Source organism: Pseudonaja textilis, chromosome 3 (assembly GCF_049901715.1).
Source record: "Pseudonaja textilis isolate UNSWEBS1 chromosome 3, rPseTex1.2, whole genome shotgun sequence".
NCBI lineage: Eukaryota > Metazoa > Chordata > Lepidosauria > Squamata > Elapidae > Pseudonaja > Pseudonaja textilis.
The window spans coordinates 37,106,971-37,126,134 of NC_141992.1; the positions used below are offsets into that span (position 1 = coordinate 37,106,971).

Genomic DNA, 19,164 nt, shown 5'->3' on the forward strand with positions numbered 1-19,164 from the left:
ATATTTATATAATGTAAATGTAAGTATGTGGGTTTATATTATCTTGTTTTGGTTCAAAAATTGCTAAATGGGGTACATAGCCAACACAGTGAGGCACACATGCAGATTAGTGCACTCCTCTAAAAAGAGAGAGAGAGATAAATGTTGCTCAAGTAGAAAAGATGAGTGCCCATTGATGCCAACCAAAGCCCTACATAGGATGCTGCCCATAGTATTTCATTTGTGATGGTTTCAATATACATTTCAAATAACCCTAAATAAGTCCATGGCATTATTGGCTGCAGCGAAAAGTTAGTCTGACTGCAGCTTTAAATAGTCTGTTGCTTACTTGTTCATTCCTTTTAGAGAAGAGGAGTTGAGTTACAAGAGCACAGATAAATAATAAAATGAGCACTGGCTGGCTGAGAACTTTCACTCTTCCACTTGCCTATTCCAAAGTCAGTTCCTGAAAACTTTACTGAGGTGGTAAGAAAATGCCACAGGTGAAAATTCCAGGTAGGTCTACACCCAGTAGGTTGATAGGTAGAGTTAATCTCTAACTACATTGACTTGTACCTATAAAAGCTATTTTCTATTTTTTTTTAATTAAGTATTGTACTGGGGTAAAAATAATTTGAATGAGGGGTTTGTAAGCCTTTTAATTTTCCCCAAAGGAGTCATTTGATAGATACCAAATATGTGAAAAAAGATGGAACAGACTGTGAACTCAGTTCAGCAAAACCCATTCCACTCCCATCCCTGAGCAGAAACTTATAAGGTAATGAGTAAGATGGTAAACTGAGGCCAAATTAAATGTGCTAACCGATGCCAGCCGGAAGTTTACTCAGAAATTTATTATGAACATGGAACAGCTAGGAAGCTGAGAAAAAGAGGGGCAGGGGAACCAGAGAAATAATAAAGATACCACTTTTTGTTAAGTATAACTGTTTTGTTTAGGGGCAACTATTGAAATATTAACATTCTCTCAAAAGAATTAATAGGCATTGCAAATCTACTAACTTCTTTATGGAGCATGTAGTACATAGTATATGTGAAATATATATTTTACTAAGAAAATATTCATATCCAGTTCATTGATTTTCTCTGCACAACACTTATCTTTGAAGGTAGGAGATTCAGCTTGTGTAAGAGCTTTGGATTGATGTCTTAGGATCTGTGCAGTTAATATTTATGAATATGTAACTATTAAGGTATACATTGGAAGATACAATATATATTTGAAGAATGTGTGGAAAGCACCGTTGGTGATGTGACTCTCAGATTTATGCTTACCCAGGCTGAGTCTTTGAGAAACATTTAAATTTCTCTTGTGGAGTCCATGATGTCATCCAATGCTTTGTTAATGCAGGATCTAATCTGGGTCGGTGACCAGGACCAGAAGTTTAGTCTTCCAAGCTTTCGCACTCATGCTGGAGCCCGTCCTCAGGGAACTAACATTCCCTCTCACCAGAATGTGCTGGATGGGCTCCAGCATGAGTCCAAAAGCTTGGAAGACTAAACCATTGGTTCTGGTCACTGACCCAGATTGGATCCTGCAACATTAACCTTGGATACATTTATTTGCCTTCATTTGCTTTGTTAATTTTCTTTCTTTCTTCCTGTTGAACAATTAATAAAAAGTAATATGCAGAAAGCTTAAGCCACAGTTTTTTGGACGTTTGGCTATTGAAAATAAGAGAATGAAACATCTGCAATGTATTAAAGAAAGTATTGTCAAGGAGTCGATATTTGAGATACAGGTAGTCTTTGAGATATAACCACAATTGGGACTGGAACTTCCATTGCTAAGCAATGAAGTTCTTAAGTGAATCAAATCCAATTTTACAAACTTCTAGCCATGATTGTTAAGTTACTTCTTTATTAAACAAACCCAGCTTTCCCCATTGACTCTGCTTGTCAGAAACTGGCAGAAAAGGTCGCAAATAGCAATCACATGACTCCAGAATGCTGAAACAATCATAAATAGATGGCAAAAGTGTGAGGATTTGTCACAAATCACTTTCATCAATTGCATCATTGGCACAATTTACCCTGGGGAGAAAGCTGTCTGGCTATCTGGCTACTGCTGATAGAGCTGAATGTGAGTCACTCTGTTCAGCATCTCTGTATCCACCTCTGTATGGTGCTGCTAGGGCTTCTCTATTGTTGTAGAATGTGGCTCTTGGCAACAATGAAATGGGCTTATCAGATGTCCGGACAAAGGAGGGCCCCTTTTTGTCTTCTTGTCTTTTGGTCTGGCAGGCAAAAGCTTAAAATAGTTGTTTGGCTTTTTTATTGTCTTGTCTGTGGGGTTTAGGGACATTTTTCACAACAGTAGCTCCTCAAACTTTTGTGGATTGTGACCTTATAAATTCTCCACTTCTTCCTTTTTCTCATCTGTCAATAGTGTCAACATCCTTCATTTACATTATTTAATTTATTTCCTGATTCCAGCAATTACCTTCAGTTCAGCCCCTTGCAATCTATGATCATGGAGTCTGCTGGTCACATGATTCATCATATGTTTCTATTGTGAAATTTGAAAACTGCATTGTGGACAATTTTACGTTATTGCCATCATATGTTATTGAAAATAAAGATTGGTAGAAAAAAAAAGTGCAATTGAAAAGTCAGTCTTTTGATTTCATATATATGTAGGCCTAGGTATTTTTTGTGTGTGTGCATTTTTGCTGTAATTTTTGACATAGATGCCAAGTAAGCTAAAAAGCTAGCGAGTCTTCTCCCACACCCACACATTTGTCCTCTTTTTCAACTGTCTGTATCGTTAGCTGCTAACTCTACACAGAAAGAACATCTCTAGGCAGGAGGTAAAAATCCAGAACAGGACTGCCTCTCTTACCATCTTCTATTTTTTGTCTTCAAGTAGAGATGGCTGCATTCTTTCTAGCCCATTCCCAATATACAATGTCGCTGGCATTGCACACAGCTGTCACTAACCTCGTCTCCAGCATATCTCTTTAATCATTATGACACTTTATGCTTATCTTGTTTATTCCACCTGCCCATCTCTTGCCAAAGCATTATCGCCTCCTTGCTTCTTTGTATCAACAGATCAGATACCCATCTGATTATTACTTCACCTCTACTGTAAAATGGTAATATTAGTTGTAGTTTAATGTTGTGCAATACATTAGCAATCATTTGGATGTGTTGGGAATGCAGACTACAGGTACAATACTGTACATCTCCCTATGATTGAGAGATGGCTTTATGAATGTACACAGTTCAGCAATTCCAGCCCTTCCATGTGCTGGCAGAATTTGGCAGAAGCCCATGGAGAGAGGCCTGTAAAACACACTTGTTGTTTTCCCCATTTCCCCATCTCATCAACTTCTGATGAATGAATTGCAGTTTTAAAAAAATCTGGAGAAATCCAGGTAATGGGAAAAGAACAATTGTTTCAGGGAATGTCTATTTTCATAGTCATAGGAAAAATGTACAATCAGGAATTTTCATTAAGTACTTTATTTCAGTTTTTTCTTTTTTTTCTTTTTTAATTTCTTTTTTAATTTTAATTATGAGAATACAACACAATACACCCAACTTAACTTTGTTATACATATATACATTTTATTTCATCATTTGTAATCTCCTTATTTAATATGTTAATTACTAATTAATCTAATCATAACTACTAATATTTCTACCTTGTCTTCTGCTATATAACCATTGAAAAAAATTATTCCATGTTTTATAATATTTAGACTCTCCTTTGTCTTTTATTTCTAAAGTTAATCTATCTGATTCTGCACATGCCATAATTTTTCTTATTATTTCTTTTTCTGGAGGTATGATTTCATTTTTCCAGTATTGTGCATATATTATTCTAGCCACCGTCAATACATGTACTATCAGATACATTATTTCCTTCTTTATTTTTTTATTTTATTTCAATTTGATGTGATGTGTTATGCTAAATTTTGTTTCTTTGTATTTGTGCAAGACATAGAATGAGTTATTTAGTTCAGCTTTCAATCAGATCTCAGGCTTATATTTATGAAGATACAGTTTTCCTTTAGAACATACAGGCAGTTCTTGACTTATGACACAGTTGGGTCCACAATCTCAGTAATTATGTGAAGATCACACAACTACTTAGCTCAATGACTGCAATCAATGACTCCTGGATCACCCAATTGCAGTTGTTAAGTGAAGCATGGGGAGGTCCAGGGCTCACTGGCAAATGGAAACATGATGCAGGCCAGAAGGCATCAGTCAATTCCCCACCCAGTCACAAATGGGAGCTTTCAGCCAGCTCCAAGGTCTACCAGCATGTACGAAGTTGCAATGTGCCTGGATGCTTTCAGTGTGCTTCCCACTGAGTCACAACGTCACACACAGGCTCAGCCCTTTAGGAGGCTCCGTTTTAAGATTGCAAAAATAGCACCCACTTTCAGAATAGTCTATGCAGGAAGGCCACACCTTGTATTCGCTGTGCTTGTCTCTCAGAAGCTGCAGAAAAACAGAAAAGGAAACTGTGTGCTGCTGGATTCTGGAAAAGGCTAAGGTCTCCTGGTCATGGCCAAAGATATCTGGGCCATGGCTGCTTTGTGCATACTGGTAGGTCCTGAAACCATTCTAGGAGCCTCGGTGGCACAGTTGTTAGAGTGCAGTAAGCAAGCTACTTCTGCTGCAGCCAGCTGCCTGCAATTTGGCAGATCGAATCTCACCAGGCTCAAGGTTGACTCAACTTTCCATCCTAACAAGGTGGGTAAAATGAGGGCCCAGATTGTTGGGGGGCAATATGCTGACTCTGAAAACCACTTAGGGAGGGCTGTAAAGCACTGTAAAGCGGTATATAAGTCTAAGTGCTATTGCTCGTGCTACAGGCTCTCATGTATGGATAGAAAGGGAGGGAATAAGCTGAAAACCTCCAGGGCTCCTGGATATGGCTGGGTGGCTGGAAGCAGACTTTCTCTCTGTCCCCTCAGCTTATAACCTTTCCTTCTGGGAAAGCTGGCAGTAAAGATTGCAAATGGTAATCACATGACCGTAAGGTGCCAGACATAGGTATGAACAGGCTGCCAAGGGCCTAAAATGTAGCTGTGTGACCATGAGGAAGTGGTAGTATGAACTGGAAATGCTTTATGGGCAATTGAACACCGCTTGTGAGGCTGTCATAACTACGAATGGTCAATTAAGTACAGGTTGAAAATGAAGACTCTCTGTATAGTAATTTGCTCCCTAGCATTCTGGCTGGGGACTTCTGAGATTTGAATTCACGCATCCTAAATTGCCAAGGTTGAGAAACATTATATTATATTTTCTTTGAGATGTTTCTTTTTTGACTAATTTGCCAATTGACACAAGTGGTACCACTACCAAGCTAGAAACTGGGAGACCTGCTTACCTAGGAAAGCCAGCTGGATGACTTTGGGCCAGTCACCCTCTCCCAGCCCAAACTGAGAGAGGGTTGTTGTTGTGGGGAAAATAGGAGGAAGGTTTGACACCCTGAGCTGTTTGTAACAATAATAAAGGCAGGATATAAATATAAATAAATAATACAGAAAATTCTATAATTTATCTTCTATGCTGAATATTTGCATTTTAACCTTAAAGTTAAATAAGAAAAAGGGAAGTGTTACAGTATATTTTATTTTTTTAAACTAAGGTTGATTTTATTTATCTCTTTCAAGAGTGGTTTATTTCCCCAAAACAAGGATACCAGTTAGCATGAATCTACCCTACATAGCCAGGAGATGGCATTGTTGGAATTATTTCAATTTTTGCATTTTGATCTCTTTTGTTTTTAGTTCTTCATCACTGTCTGTTTCAGCAGTTTTCTCCCCACCTGTTCCCACATCACCCCATCACATCAACTATAATCAATAAAAGAGAAATGCAACTTTTCTTTGTAGTGCTTTATGTACAGGTAAAGCCACATTTAATGACTGTATAAATCTACTATAAGGTTATATTAACAGAATCTTGCAAATCTGAGAATATATACGTATATCTCCCTTCTTGTCTTTACTTTCCAAAGAACTAAGAAGGGTCCCTTTTGAAATGCTTTCTATACCCCCATTTCTTTAGTGTGAGGGCCAAGCAACATGGACTCTGTAACACTAGCAACATTATATTCCACAGATTATTGCAGCCTTCTTTTGCTGTGTTCTCCTTATAACCAATACAATTTTTTTCCACATGGGTCGCTATTTCCATGCTTTTTTCTTAGCACTACAATTTGAGAGGTTGATCTCTTCCCAGGATATATACAAAGTTAATGTGCACCTTTCTGATGGATCTGGTGGATTAAGATGACCTACTGATCTATTGCCTTTTCCCCACAGAAACAGATGATGACATGCGCTCCTTTGCAGAGTCGGTCTTTGCCTCAGAGGTGAAGGATGAAGGAGAACGGCATGAAATCTCTCCTTTTGATGTGGCAGATGTCTGCCCTATCTCACATCACGAAATGCAAGATCACATGATCAAACAGGACAACACAAATGCTTCTGATAAAAGGTGAGAATTGGCAGAGGTGGGATTCTACTAGTTTGCACCTATTTGCTAAAACCGGTTGTTAACATTCTAAGCAGTTCGGAGAACCAGTTGTTAGAAGAAATTACTGGCCTAATCCTGTAAGGAAGGCAGGAAGGAAACATTCTGGTGTTGCTTACAGAAACTGCCTCTCCGTTAACCCTTATTACATTCTTGGCAGGACTAGACTTCCTGTCTCAGGAACTTCTCTGGAGTTTTTTTTTCCTCCTTTGCTAGTACTTTGTTTGTGTGGAGTGACCATTCAAAGTTACAATGGCACTGAAAAAAGTGACTTATGACCTTTTTCACACTTACGACTGTTGCAGCATCCCCACAGTCATGAGAGGCCAGGTGAGGAGCTGCGTGCCTCGATGTGAGTGATACTGAGTTGGCCATGCCCAGCCAATAACATGACCACCAAGCCACGCCCACCAACTTAGCCATGCCACAGAACTGGTTGTTAAAAATTTTGAATCCCATTCCTGAGAATTGGGCATATGTCCTGAAAGTTTGGATAAGTAACAAGGCTAAGGTCTCTGCTATGGTGCCAGTGCCTGGCTATAGCCATCTTTCTCCGTACCTATTATGCTTTCAGTCCCACCTAATTATTTTAAGAGAGAAACTGACATGAAACTATAGCAACTATATATTTAACTCCATATAAAATCCATGTGCATTTTTGAAAAAAGAGAGAGAGAGAGAGAGGCAGGCAGAGTTTTGTTTGAAAGGGTGGACTAAGAAAAGGAAAGGAAAACACAAATCTATTAGGGAGTATTCTGCCAAGAAGGACTAGTGTGGGATGCTAAGTAAAATGGCAAATAATTATCCACCTATCTCTTTCCGTACCCATTTTATCAATAGGAAAATTCAGCAACACATACTCACCATTCCAAATATTTCACCAATACAGAAATCATCTGTCATAAGATGTGGCTGAAGAAGGAGTTATGTGGGTTTTATGTTACCCGTATTAATAAACACATGCTATAGATACACTTACATACTCTGATAAGCAAAATGGATTCCTGCTTGGAAAAGACTTTCAAGACTAGGAGGGTTTACAGAAGAAGTGGGCTGGATTCTTTGTGAAGTTAACTCTGCCAAATGTGGTCTTGACTCCTTCTCCTCTTAAAGTAACAAGAGAGAGGATCAGGAATTGGATCGTGGCTATGGTCAATATTTCCTTGGGTAAGGTGGACGTGCCAGTGGCCTGGGAAGAGATATTCATTTGCCACTTTCTCAGGGGATCTGCCTTAAATCTAAAACTGAAAGACAGTCACTGGTTCTTTATCTTTATTTTAAACAAATAAATATTGTTTCAGTAGGTCTGAGGATATAAGAATACAGTTATTAACTAGGTATTGTTTTTATAGTGTTAATATTGTGAATTGCTTAGAGCCCTGCTGGATTTAGGCAGTATAAAAATCTTATATATGAATGAATGAATGAATGAATGAACGAATGAATGAATGAACTAAACTGCTGCCAAAATATGAACAGTTTGAGCTTGTGTTCCATTCCTTTTACTGGCCCTCAGGAAGAAGATGCTTTTGCGGCTGAAAACCATTGCATTGGTTGTTCCTATTGCTGCACACTGTTCAACAAAACTGTCCACTTTAGATGAGGTCATCTCTACTACTGCTATGTATGAAGATGTACCCAAATTTCAGCGTGTGCAGATCACAGGGGATTATGCCGCAGGGGTCAGTAGCTAAAGATCCTGTGCTTTGTCTGTCTTAGCCTTCTTTTATTACTTCTTTGCACCATTCAGATGCTTCAGATGTGACATAAAATTATGTAAAATCTAATTTCCACTTGGAAACATTTCACTGTACTAACTTAGACAGCAAATAGAGGATAATAAGTATAAGAGGACTAATATACTGTCTAGCAAAAATTGCAAACAAAGGAAAAGCTAAGTGTTATAGACCTCTATTGCAAAGATGATGTTGCAAATAAGAGATTTTGCTGATTATTGATTACACAAAGTATGTAGGGAGAAATACATACTTTCAAATATGCATTAAACACTTTATCCTATGTCAGTCCCTGTAAGCTGGCAAGAGAGCTGCAGAATGGTATGGACAGAATAGAAACCTGTGACATGAGAACTACTGTAGGAGGCCAATATATATCCTGAGATAAAGTTTTGTCCTGAGTATATAACATAGCTATAAAATCTTTGAAAGTATAACTGAAACTATCTCTGACTAAATGGAGAGACTGCACTCTACATTAACATAATAAAATACTGTAAAAAAGTATCTTACTGTTACTTGTTCCCAATCCTTATTCCACATTCTAAATCCCAAAGGATATAACCCAGAAATGGAGTAGGGAAGAAAAGATACTAAGGCTTTTTTTAAAATGATAAATTCTACTTACTTTAATTAGCAGCAGCAACTATATTATGAATGACATAATCTGAATCCAAGAAAAATTTGTCATAAAAGAGATTTGGCATCTTATCACATCTTTTGATTTCCCTTAATTGCTGTCTCAGATGATGGTTCATTGGAGAAGATGGCTGCTGCTATAATATTTATTGGCCACTTTTCATTATGAATATAATAATCTCAAAGCAAGGCTACAAGATTAAAAGCAAAACAATTCACCTCCTTAAAAATTTGTTACACCCTCTCCTTCTCTTCAATACCTCATATTTTCTCCATCCGCTGGGATGGAGTGGATGGATGCTCCATCCACTGGGTGACTCCAAATTTGGCAAAGTGCTTGTCTATATTAAGATTTGTAAGGATTTACAGGTTGTAAGTACTGGGAGACATACACAATCTTTCTCTCTCCCTCTCCCCCCTCCCCCCTCTTTCTCTCTCTCTCTCTCTTTCCTCTCTCTCTCTCTCCATGACAAGTCTTACCAAGGGGTCTTATTGGATGTACTCCATCTTTACTGTTATTACTACAATAGCACAATGCATATAGATCCATAATAGATTATTGTAGTTTTCAGCCATTCTTGTGTCTTATGCTCTTATGATTATGAACTATCTGGAACTAGGAATCTTAACATATGTTACATTGTAGGTATCGGTGGAGGACTTTGAACTAGTCTGCCAGGGTCTGTATCGTGCTCTATGCATCCGAGAAAAGAATATGATGAAATCTTTCCAGCGATTCCCTAAGACTCCTTCCCAGTTCTTATGCACAATTGAAAATGATGTATGGAAGCCCAATGAAGAGATGTGGCCAGGTAACTTATGAATAAACTTCTTATTGGCAAGACTTGCTGAGAGTACATGGAAAATATAGCTATGCTTGAAAAGAAGGCTACTTGGGCTGTCCATACAGAATAAATGGAGTTGCCTTTAGAGTGAACAATACTTGAGGGAGCCCAGTCAGTTTCCCCTACAAGTGGTTTCCAAAGCAGAAATACCAAGTGATTATGGAACTGGATTCTCAATAATAGTAAAAATCTGTTGGTGCAGAGATTGAATACTAAAGATGAAGATACTTTTTGTCTTGTGTCATATCTCTTAGTGCAGTGGTCACCAACCAGTGGGCCAGGGACCACTGGTGGTCCGCAAGAAAATTTTGGTGGTCTGAAGAGACCACCAAAGCACCCCCCCAAAGCAATTAATCCAGGCTACATGGGAACACATGGCTTTGCGAACAACACGAGGTAGTGAGGGGAGGGGGGGGAAAGGGGGGAGGGGGGAACTTACGCAATGTGCCCCAAACGCCTGGCCTGGCCACTGGGCTGCTTCTTCTTCTGCTTTTGGCTGCATGCAAGGAAAACAGCAAAAGTCTTTCTCTCCCCCAAACTCTGCCAGAAACGAGTCTTTGGGACCCTGCAAGGCATCTTGCTCCAAGAGGCTGTGCCGACATGACAAGTCTCAAAAAGACTCATTTCTGGCAGAGTTTGGGGGAGAGAAAGAAAGACTTCTGCTGCTTTCCTTGCATGAAGCCAAAAGTCTCTCTCTCTCTCTCCCCCTGAGAATGGAGCTGGAGGTGGTATCCTGCGATCCCAAATAAAGAATGATCGATCAGTAGGAAAATGGGGTGGGGAATTTTCCTGCAGAGTTTTTTGGGGATTTTCCCTGGGTCTTTGGTCCACGGGATTTAAAATTATGAGTTTGGTGGTCCCTGAGGTCCAAAAGGTTGGTGACCCTGTCTTAGTGAGATGTGATTTCTGCCAGGCCCCGTGAGACCAGTCTATTAAATACAAAAGTGGAAGAGATTAACTTTCCTGAGGGAATTACAGAAGTCTGATTCTCATGTCATCTTTGACTGAGCAAATATATTCTGTTAAAGCATGCCTAACTTTGCTATCTTAGGTAGGCAGATAGTCAGCTAAAGCAGCTCTGGGTTTATAGTTAATGCGAAGGGAAAATGCTAGTATCTCATTTTCCTATATACGGATGATATTCTTCTATAGTACATGAAAGAGAAGTGAACCCCTGAACCCTGAACTGAGATGTCCCCTACCAATTGCATGTAATTTAAACTTTAATTGTTTTGATGGAATTTCTGTTACAAGTTTCTTGTGCAAACAAATGGACAAAACCTTGAATGTCCAATAGCACTAGAAAAATGTACAAAGTTCCTTAATGATAACAGAATTTAATCTCATCCTCCCTTTACTTTTTAGAATAGCCACAATACAGGTATGGTCAAACTCAGCCCCCGGAACCAAATGCAACCTCAGCAAAACTATTCCAACCTTATTTGCTTACCTATGTATCGGGGTGTGGGGGAGTGAAAAGGGGGAATGAAGATTACGTGGTGGAACAAATATATGTTTCATTCACTGGTGTTGTTAGCATGTAGTAGATTTTTTGTGTGGTAAGATAATTTAATAGGAACAACTCTGAGCATGTGATATAGTAGTTCTGCAAGAAACATTAAAAAGACAAGCAGGAGAAAGGCAAAGAGAAGTATTTTGGTCAGACAACCAAAATATAATAAGCCAACAGAAAGAATCTCAGCAAAAGTTCTTACCTTTTACCAAGGAAAGCATCACCAGAGGGGGGAATCTTCCCCCCAATATCAAGTTATTTTCTAATGATTCTAGATTTGTAGAATTTGTACAGATTTGGGGAGTGCATAAGAGCACCAATCATGCCTATTGTCCCTGTCCTATTGTTTCTTTTTATTTTTCTTATAAGTGTCTATCTCATGTATTCAAAACTATGTTCATTCTTATACCTGTATCTTGTAAGTGATTGATAAATCAAATAAATAAATAAATAAATAATTTGGATGTCTGGCATAGGTCCTATACCTTTCCTTATCTTCGCTTGAGTGTTTCTTTGCTTGATTTTAGTGTTCACTTCACCAGTGAAGGATAGTGCAGATCTTTGGCGATCTGACAATCTTCCCGAGAATCTGAACTACCATACAGAAATGAAGGAAGGGGTGGCATATGTCTATGCTGACAAAGAAGCTGCTGCCAGGGGTGAGCCCATGGACCTGTCCTATCCTAACCTGGAGGTCTTTATTGATGACATGAACTTCTTGCTTACCCTTATAGCAAAGGGGCCTGTGTAAGTGTCTTAAAGCAGAAGACGTTGAGGTGGAGAAAAGCAGCTTTTCACTCTTCTTGGGGTACTGAGTATCGCAAAGTAGATGGAGCCATAGTACATATCAGAGAGAAAAGAGAGTGTTTTCAATAGAAATTTGCTTGGTTTCCTTGCATTCCTCATCTGAAAATATCAGGAAGCTGTGTTGTTAATTTTTAATAGTCATATTCAGGGGGCTTTGAAAGCTCTGACAAAAATGGTCTTCCCTAGAAATGCTTCCTTGTGGTATGGATCATTGATATAGAAACTGGGTCAGCTTAAAAAGGCTAAGAGTGTATGTGCAAAATCTCCCAAAAGTGATTTTATGCAATTAAAAGAAGTAATGGTAAACCAATCACCACCAATTCCCTATACAGTATCAGTGTTTAGTGTTTCTCAGCCCTGGAAGTTTTAAGACGTGTAACTTTCAGTTCCCAGAATTCTACAGTCATTGCCCTATATTGATATTTGAGATCTATAGGTGAATGCAGCAGTTGTATAATAGAAGTGTCTTTCCTGTAGACACAAGAAGCAAGAGCCAAGTTGCCCTACTTGGTAACAAGTATGAGCCGGCTGTTCAGTTTTAAATGTGAGCTTCAATAAGCTGTCATTAAGTTTACAACAGTGGGGGCCATCATGCCTGGCAGATGGTGGTGATACTGGCAAATGCTTTCTTACTTTTACATCTATGTTTTTTTCCTAACTCTATGGGACACTTATGGGAAAATATGTGGTCTCTTTTTTGACTGTTGCAGTAAAACCTATACCCACCGAAGACTTCGATTCCTCTCCTGCAAGTTCAAAGTACATGAGATGTTGAATGAGATGGAAGAATTGAAGGAGCTGAAGAACAATCCCCATCGGGACTTCTATAATTGTCGGAAAGTGAGAGATTTGGATATACATTATCTCCTTATCAGAAAGCATAATGTCAAATAAAAAAGCTGGAGAGATTTCTCACAATGACTTTCACATTGTTACATTTCCACTAAATGTAGCAGTTATAGAAATTATTTCAGACGCATCATTCTTGCACGATTTTTGGAAATATATGTGTGTGAACAAATGAGCAAAATGTTAACCCCTCAAAGACAGTATTGCTTATTCCTGCTTGCAAAAACACATATCAAAGCTCTGATCTCCAAGATTCATTTTTTTCCTGCTTCCAAAAGTCTGTCTCTTCCTCTTTCATTCCATTCAAAATCTTCTGACTTTCCAAAATGAGGAAGGTAGGATGTGCTAAACTACATGCCCAATTATTTCATTTGTTTCACATATTCTATTTTGAGACACCAATTTTCTAAATGAAATTAGTGTGATTTTAATGCACAGAACTGAAGAGCTCCCTTTTTTATGGTTTGCTATGAATTCTGGGGGTTTTTATAACAGGGAAGCACCAGAGAAGAGCAGGCTGATCTAATCATATATCATTTTTATGATGGGTTTTGGGGGAGGGATTCCCAACAGTAACCACCATATTCTTCCCAACTGACCTTCGGCTTCTCTAACAGGTAGATACACATATTCATGCTGCAGCTTGCATGAATCAAAAGCATCTATTACGATTTATTAAGAAGTCGTACCGGTTAGATCGTGAAAGAGTGGTATACAAATCCAAAGAGGAAACATTGACGCTGGGGCAGCTATTTGAGAAGCTCAATCTTCACCCCTCTGATCTGACTGTGGATTCACTTGATGTACATGCAGTAAGTTCTGCCTATTTCTATTACTTAATTAAGGGTAAATCATACAAATGGTACATCAGTCATAATATTAAACAAGCATTTATGGCTTTGTGTACTTGACTATTCCTTTATGCTGCAGGGCCGCCAGACTTTCCAACGCTTTGATAAGTTCAATGCCAAGTATAACCCAGTGGGGGCCAGTGAATTGCGTGATCTCTACCTGAAGACTGAAAATGCCATCAGTGGCGAGTACTTTGCTACCATCATTAAGGTTAGATAGCATGATATATACATATTTTTGAGTCTGAATTTGAGCATGAAGAAATCTACTGGAAGCAGACAATTTATCTTTTAATTCTGATTTATCAGGAAGTTGGCTCTGATCTAGAGGATGCCAAATACCAATATGCAGAGCCACGACTTTCCATCTATGGATGTTCACCAGAAGAATGGCCCAAGTTAGCTAAATGGTTCACCCAACATCGTGTATATTCGCCCAATATGAGATGGATGATCCAGGTACCCAGAATTTAGTAAGTACAAAAGGGTGAGGTTAGCATTTACAAAAGACAGATTAAAACTTGGGCTGAACTCTTGGACTTTTCATTAGTTTTGACTCTAGCTAGGTTTTAATAGTTGCAAGTCATTATTGGGTTCCTGATTTGAATTTTTAAAGCAATTGCAAAGTAGCTTAGAAGAAACAGAAAGTAAAATTAAAATGCAATATATACACATACTGTACGCATTCTTGTCTGATTTGTCCTGGGTTTAATTCTGCTGTCTTTTTGTCCACCTTTTCTGTGGGCTTCTTCATGCCCTTGCTAGGTGGCATAAGGAATGAAACTGGTGAGGCAATGTTCCCAGCTAGATAGAACTATTATATATCAGGAATTTTAGGTTAGTCAAGCATCTGTTGACTTAGAAGAGCAGGAGGGAAAAAATAAAATGTGAACTTTGGCACATTTATATAAGGATTTTGGTTTCTGTTTATACCATGGAGAAATCTGTGTATGTATGGCTTCATTCTTGTTTGAAATAACAAGACTAATCAAGAAGGATAAGATCTGAAAGACTTCTGCCAAGTAAATCAATTTCTGAATAAGGGCTTCACTGTCTTGAGAGCAAAGATTTACTGCTCAGTCATATACGAAACCTGACAGCTGTTCGCTGGTTATGGCCATTCTCAGAATGCCAAGGAAACTCTAGCTCCTAATGTATTTCTCATAACTAAGGAAAAGTGTGAGATGGAAAATCCTGACCGTTACTCCAAGGCCTTGAATCTAATTCATTCTTTTTTTTTAGTTTTCTAGGGCTGTTACCAATATCTTTTAATAGTCACGTAGGAGAGGTAAAAGAGCCTGGGACTTGCAAGCCATATTTTTATATTGCAACCTTCACGTTGTGGGACACTCTCCATCTTCAAAGTAGATGGCAATTGTGGTGATGATTATGAAAACGATGAAGAAGAAAGAGGATTACATTTAGAGGTTGCTTAATTTCAGAACGACTCTGGCAGCTTTACAGTTTTTAAAAAAGAAAAAATTAGAGCAATAATTTGAAGTGTTCAGACAACCATATCCTATAATCTAACCTCCCTCCAAAAACGAAAACTAAGCCCCCATAACCCAACCCTCACAATCCTCACCAGTCCCTTCTGGGGAGCCATCAAGGAATGAATGGTCACTGTGATACAGTATTTACCATTTTTATATTGCTTGTGTTTATTACTTGTTTGTATTGTAAACTGCTGAGTATAATTTCTGTTGAATCTGGTGGCATCTAAACACAATCTATAATAAAAACTATGACTTCTGGAGAAGCTTGTGGGGGCAGGGATACATCCAAGACTTTTGTGAGGCAGCAGGTTTTACATCCTCACTGTACACTGTCTTTTCAGCCCATTTGCTTCTGTTGTGCTATAGGAACTGAGCTGAATTGATTCTCTTTCCTCTCTCTTCCCTCAGTGATGTCTTTAAGGCAAAGAACTTTCTACCACACTTTGGGAAGATGCTGGAGAACATTTTCCTGCCTGTGTTTCAAGCAACAATCAATCCCCAGGACAATAAGGAACTGAGTGTTTTCCTACGTTATGTGAGTACTTCCTGCCCAGAACAAAGAACATCCTAATCCTAATTCCATGGTTGGAAACTGCTCTTTAAAACTGCTTGCCAGAGACCAGGGATAGTGCTGTATCAAAAAGTCTGAATTTAAAGCAGCATATCCTTAACTAAAGCAGGTTAACAACTCATCAAATTGGGGGTCTTGACCCTAAGAATAACAAGAAATAAGATACAAACTACACCACTATCAGATTTTAGCATCTTGGATTAAGATGGCCATCTTGTACAATGTTTTCTTATTATTTGCAGGTTACTGGTTTTGATAGTGTAGATGATGAGTCCAAACATAGTGGGCACATGTTTTCTATGAAGAGTCCCAAACCTGAGGAATGGAACCATGAAAAGAATCCATCCTATACATATTATTTGTATTATATGTATGCCAATATCCTTGTGCTGAATCATCTTCGACGGTAAGCTTGCAAAGGATTATGCTTTGATGCTATGCTTTGATATTCCGAATTCCCTTTACTAACCCTTTAGTCAAGCAATGTTCTTAAGTTTGATGATTCTGATATCCACCCACTAACCCTGTTAGTGTATTATTGCCTAATGTATTTCAAGAATGTATTTGCATCAATCAGATCCCTTCATTAAACCCAGTTCTTAAGAGTCTTCATTCCAAATCCATTACAGAAGAACAAATACATGTAGATACGGTCAAGATGATTGAATTACCCTGAAATATAGATGTCCAATTGCATTCTGCTCCCCTCTCACTATACTTTTGAAATGGAAGGAAATCTCTCTCTCCCTCCCTCCCTCCCTTCTTTTGTGTGTGTGTGTGTGTGTGTGTGTTAGTATCCAATAAAGTCTTAATTAGCTGGATTCCTCTGTGGGACAGATCCTCCTATCCTATTAAGCTAAGATGTACAGTACGCATAAAGACTGCTTTATTATTTCCAGGAAGCGTGGTATGAACACCTTCCTATTCCGTCCTCACTGTGGAGAAGCTGGTTCTCTTACCCACCTCCTGGCTGCCTTCATGACTGCAGATAATATTTCTCATGGCTTGAACCTGATGAAGGTGAGTTGTAGCAATCGGAAAAAGAAAACAGATAGAAGCCACCCTTTTAAAATGCTTGTATGATTTTCCTGCATAGTAATACACTAAAATTGCATCTTCAGTTTGAAAACATGGTCTAACTGGCTTCCTTAAATGTTTAGATTTTTCTAGTATTCAGATCTCATCATAGATTTCTAAGAGGGGATATAACTGAAATGATTGGAACTTTTATGTTTTCAAGGGCTGAACAACAAGTAATGAATAACATAAGAGGGATAGAAACATTATTCAACTTTCTCTTAGAACAAACCTGAAACCTATATTCTCTCAGACAGGAAATTAGAAGTCTTGCTTCATGACTGTACTAACTCAGTTCTACTGTCTTTTTCCCCAGAGCCCTGTGCTGCAGTATCTCTACTTCTTAGCCCAAATCCCAATTGCCATGTCCCCGCTCAGCAACAACAGTCTCTTCCTAGAGTATGCCAAAAACCCACTCCTTGATTTCCATCAGAAGGGACTGATGGTATCTCTCTCCACTGATGATCCCATGCAATTCCATTACACCAAGGTAGGAAGCCAGTTCCCTTTCATGGATATTTATTTATAAAAAGGGATGGGAAATGGCTAAAAGGGATGGCTGCATGTTTGGCATTTGTCCTTTCAGCACTTTTTTTTATTCCTCAGGAGCCTCTCATGGAAGAATATGCAATTGCTGCTCAAGTCTTCAAGCTCAGCACCTGTGATATGTGTGAGATTGCACGCAACAGTGTCCTGCAGTGTGGCCTATCTCATGAGGTATGATGTTTCTTTCATTCAACTCTGATTCTTGGAGACTGCCTAGACATGTCCTGCTGTTTTCTTGGCAAGGCTTTTCAGAAGTGGTTTGATATTGCCTCTTTCTTAGGGCTGAGAAAAAGTGACTGGCCCAAGGTCTAGCTGGCTTTGGGACCAAGGTAGGATTAGAATGCATGGTCTCCCAATTTTGGGCAGATACCTTAACCATTACACCAAGCTGGCTTTCCATGAGGCTTACTAGAAAATCTCAAAGGAATATATAAAGTTGCTATATACCTGAGGATATGACAAAGTTGATCAAAGGGACGAAAAAAGATAACAGAGAAGGAAGAGGAACAAAAAGAAGCTCCTTTTTTAATTGGAGAAATTAGGGAAAATGTGATTGGAATGCATGTGTGACCCATTGCATCCCTTTGACAGGAAAAGCTCCATATTTTGGGCAAGAACTATCATGAAGATGGGCCACAAGGTAATAACATCTCCAGGACCAACGTGGCGCAGATCCGGATGGCCTACCGCTATGAAACATTGTGCTATGAGCTTGATCTCATGGCTGAAGGGATGAAATCACTTGACTAGGTTGGCGCATCTTGTATATCAACGGTTGGAACCATGGAGCTGGCTGGAGCCAGAAGAATAGCATTGCTATTTAGCATTAGTCAGTTGTGGGGAGGAAAGATAGCTTAGACAATATTGTTTCAGCTTACATTATATTTTCAAAACAAGAAAAAAAAGTACAGCATGTTTCCTAAGCCTTTTGGTACTGTTGCACTTCTTTATTCTACAAACATCAGTTTTTCTGACATCCTGGATGAAAAATCCTATTACAACTGAGTTCAAACATTTTGTTAAGCCATTATACTAAAGAATAAAAAATATATAATAAGAACCATAACATATTGTATATAACAAAAAGCACACTAGAAAAGAGGGAAAACAACAAGACGGTGAATGTGGCACAGCAAACAGAACACATACTTTAATATCCAGAAAGGGGCTCCAAATCACCTTAGCCCAAGGCTTGGGAAAACAGCCAGGTCTTCAAGGCCTTCCAAAACACAATCAAGGCAAGGCAAGTATACTTTGTTGAATTCACACACAATTGACAACACACAGCCTCTGGGCCTAGGTATCCCATGCCTTTCTTTTAAATGGATCACTTCTCTATCTCCCCTCAGCTCTTGTTTTTTTGTTTTGGTGCCTTTCAATATTTGTTGACTCTTGACAATTGCCTTGATTAGTCCCTGCAGTTTTCTTGGCAATATTTTTTTCCCCAGAAGTTTGCCACCGCCTCCTTTCTAGAATTGAGAGACTGTGACTGGCCCAAGATCCAGCTGGAAAATGCTCAACAAAGACTATTTTGTTGCGGTAGTAAAAACTCTCTGTCTGGAGAAGGAAGATCCTGCAACTTCCAGCTCTAATCCGACAGCTAGATCTTTATTTTGCTCAGCTGCCTTGGGCATAGTTGTCATCAAAACCAGCAGGCCAACTGCCCTGGATTCCTGGGTTTATACTCACAGCTCTCCTAATAGAAAGTTGTTCTTTGCATAAAAGGGTTAAAG

At 38.9% G+C, this 19,164-nt stretch overlaps 1 protein-coding gene across 1 annotated transcript; it reads left to right on the forward strand.

The window, feature by feature from the left end:
• Positions 1-338: 338 nt before the first annotated feature.
• Positions 339-18,354, forward strand: AMPD1 (adenosine monophosphate deaminase 1). The gene is made up of 15 exons (XM_026712974.2): positions 339-495; positions 6,291-6,465; positions 8,018-8,183; positions 9,523-9,688; positions 11,762-11,981; positions 12,752-12,881; positions 13,508-13,702; positions 13,821-13,952; positions 14,051-14,214; positions 15,646-15,772; positions 16,051-16,214; positions 16,708-16,828; positions 17,202-17,375; positions 17,492-17,602; positions 18,023-18,354. Exons 1-15 carry the CDS (start codon positions 474-476, stop codon positions 18,179-18,181), a joined length of 2,226 nt encoding a protein of 741 aa, XP_026568759.1. The 5' UTR covers positions 339-473; the 3' UTR covers positions 18,182-18,354.
• Positions 18,355-19,164: the final 810 nt, after the last annotated feature.

Coding starts and splice junctions, on each gene's coding strand:
- AMPD1 (XM_026712974.2), top strand. CDS start 474: ATGCCACAGGTGAAAATTCCAG. Junction 11,982..12,751: donor CTTATAGCAAAGGGGCCTGT/GTAAGTGTCTTA, acceptor TGACTGTTGCAG/TAAAACCTATACCCACCGAA. Junction 16,215..16,707: donor GTGCTGAATCATCTTCGACG/GTAAGCTTGCAA, acceptor TATTATTTCCAG/GAAGCGTGGTATGAACACCT.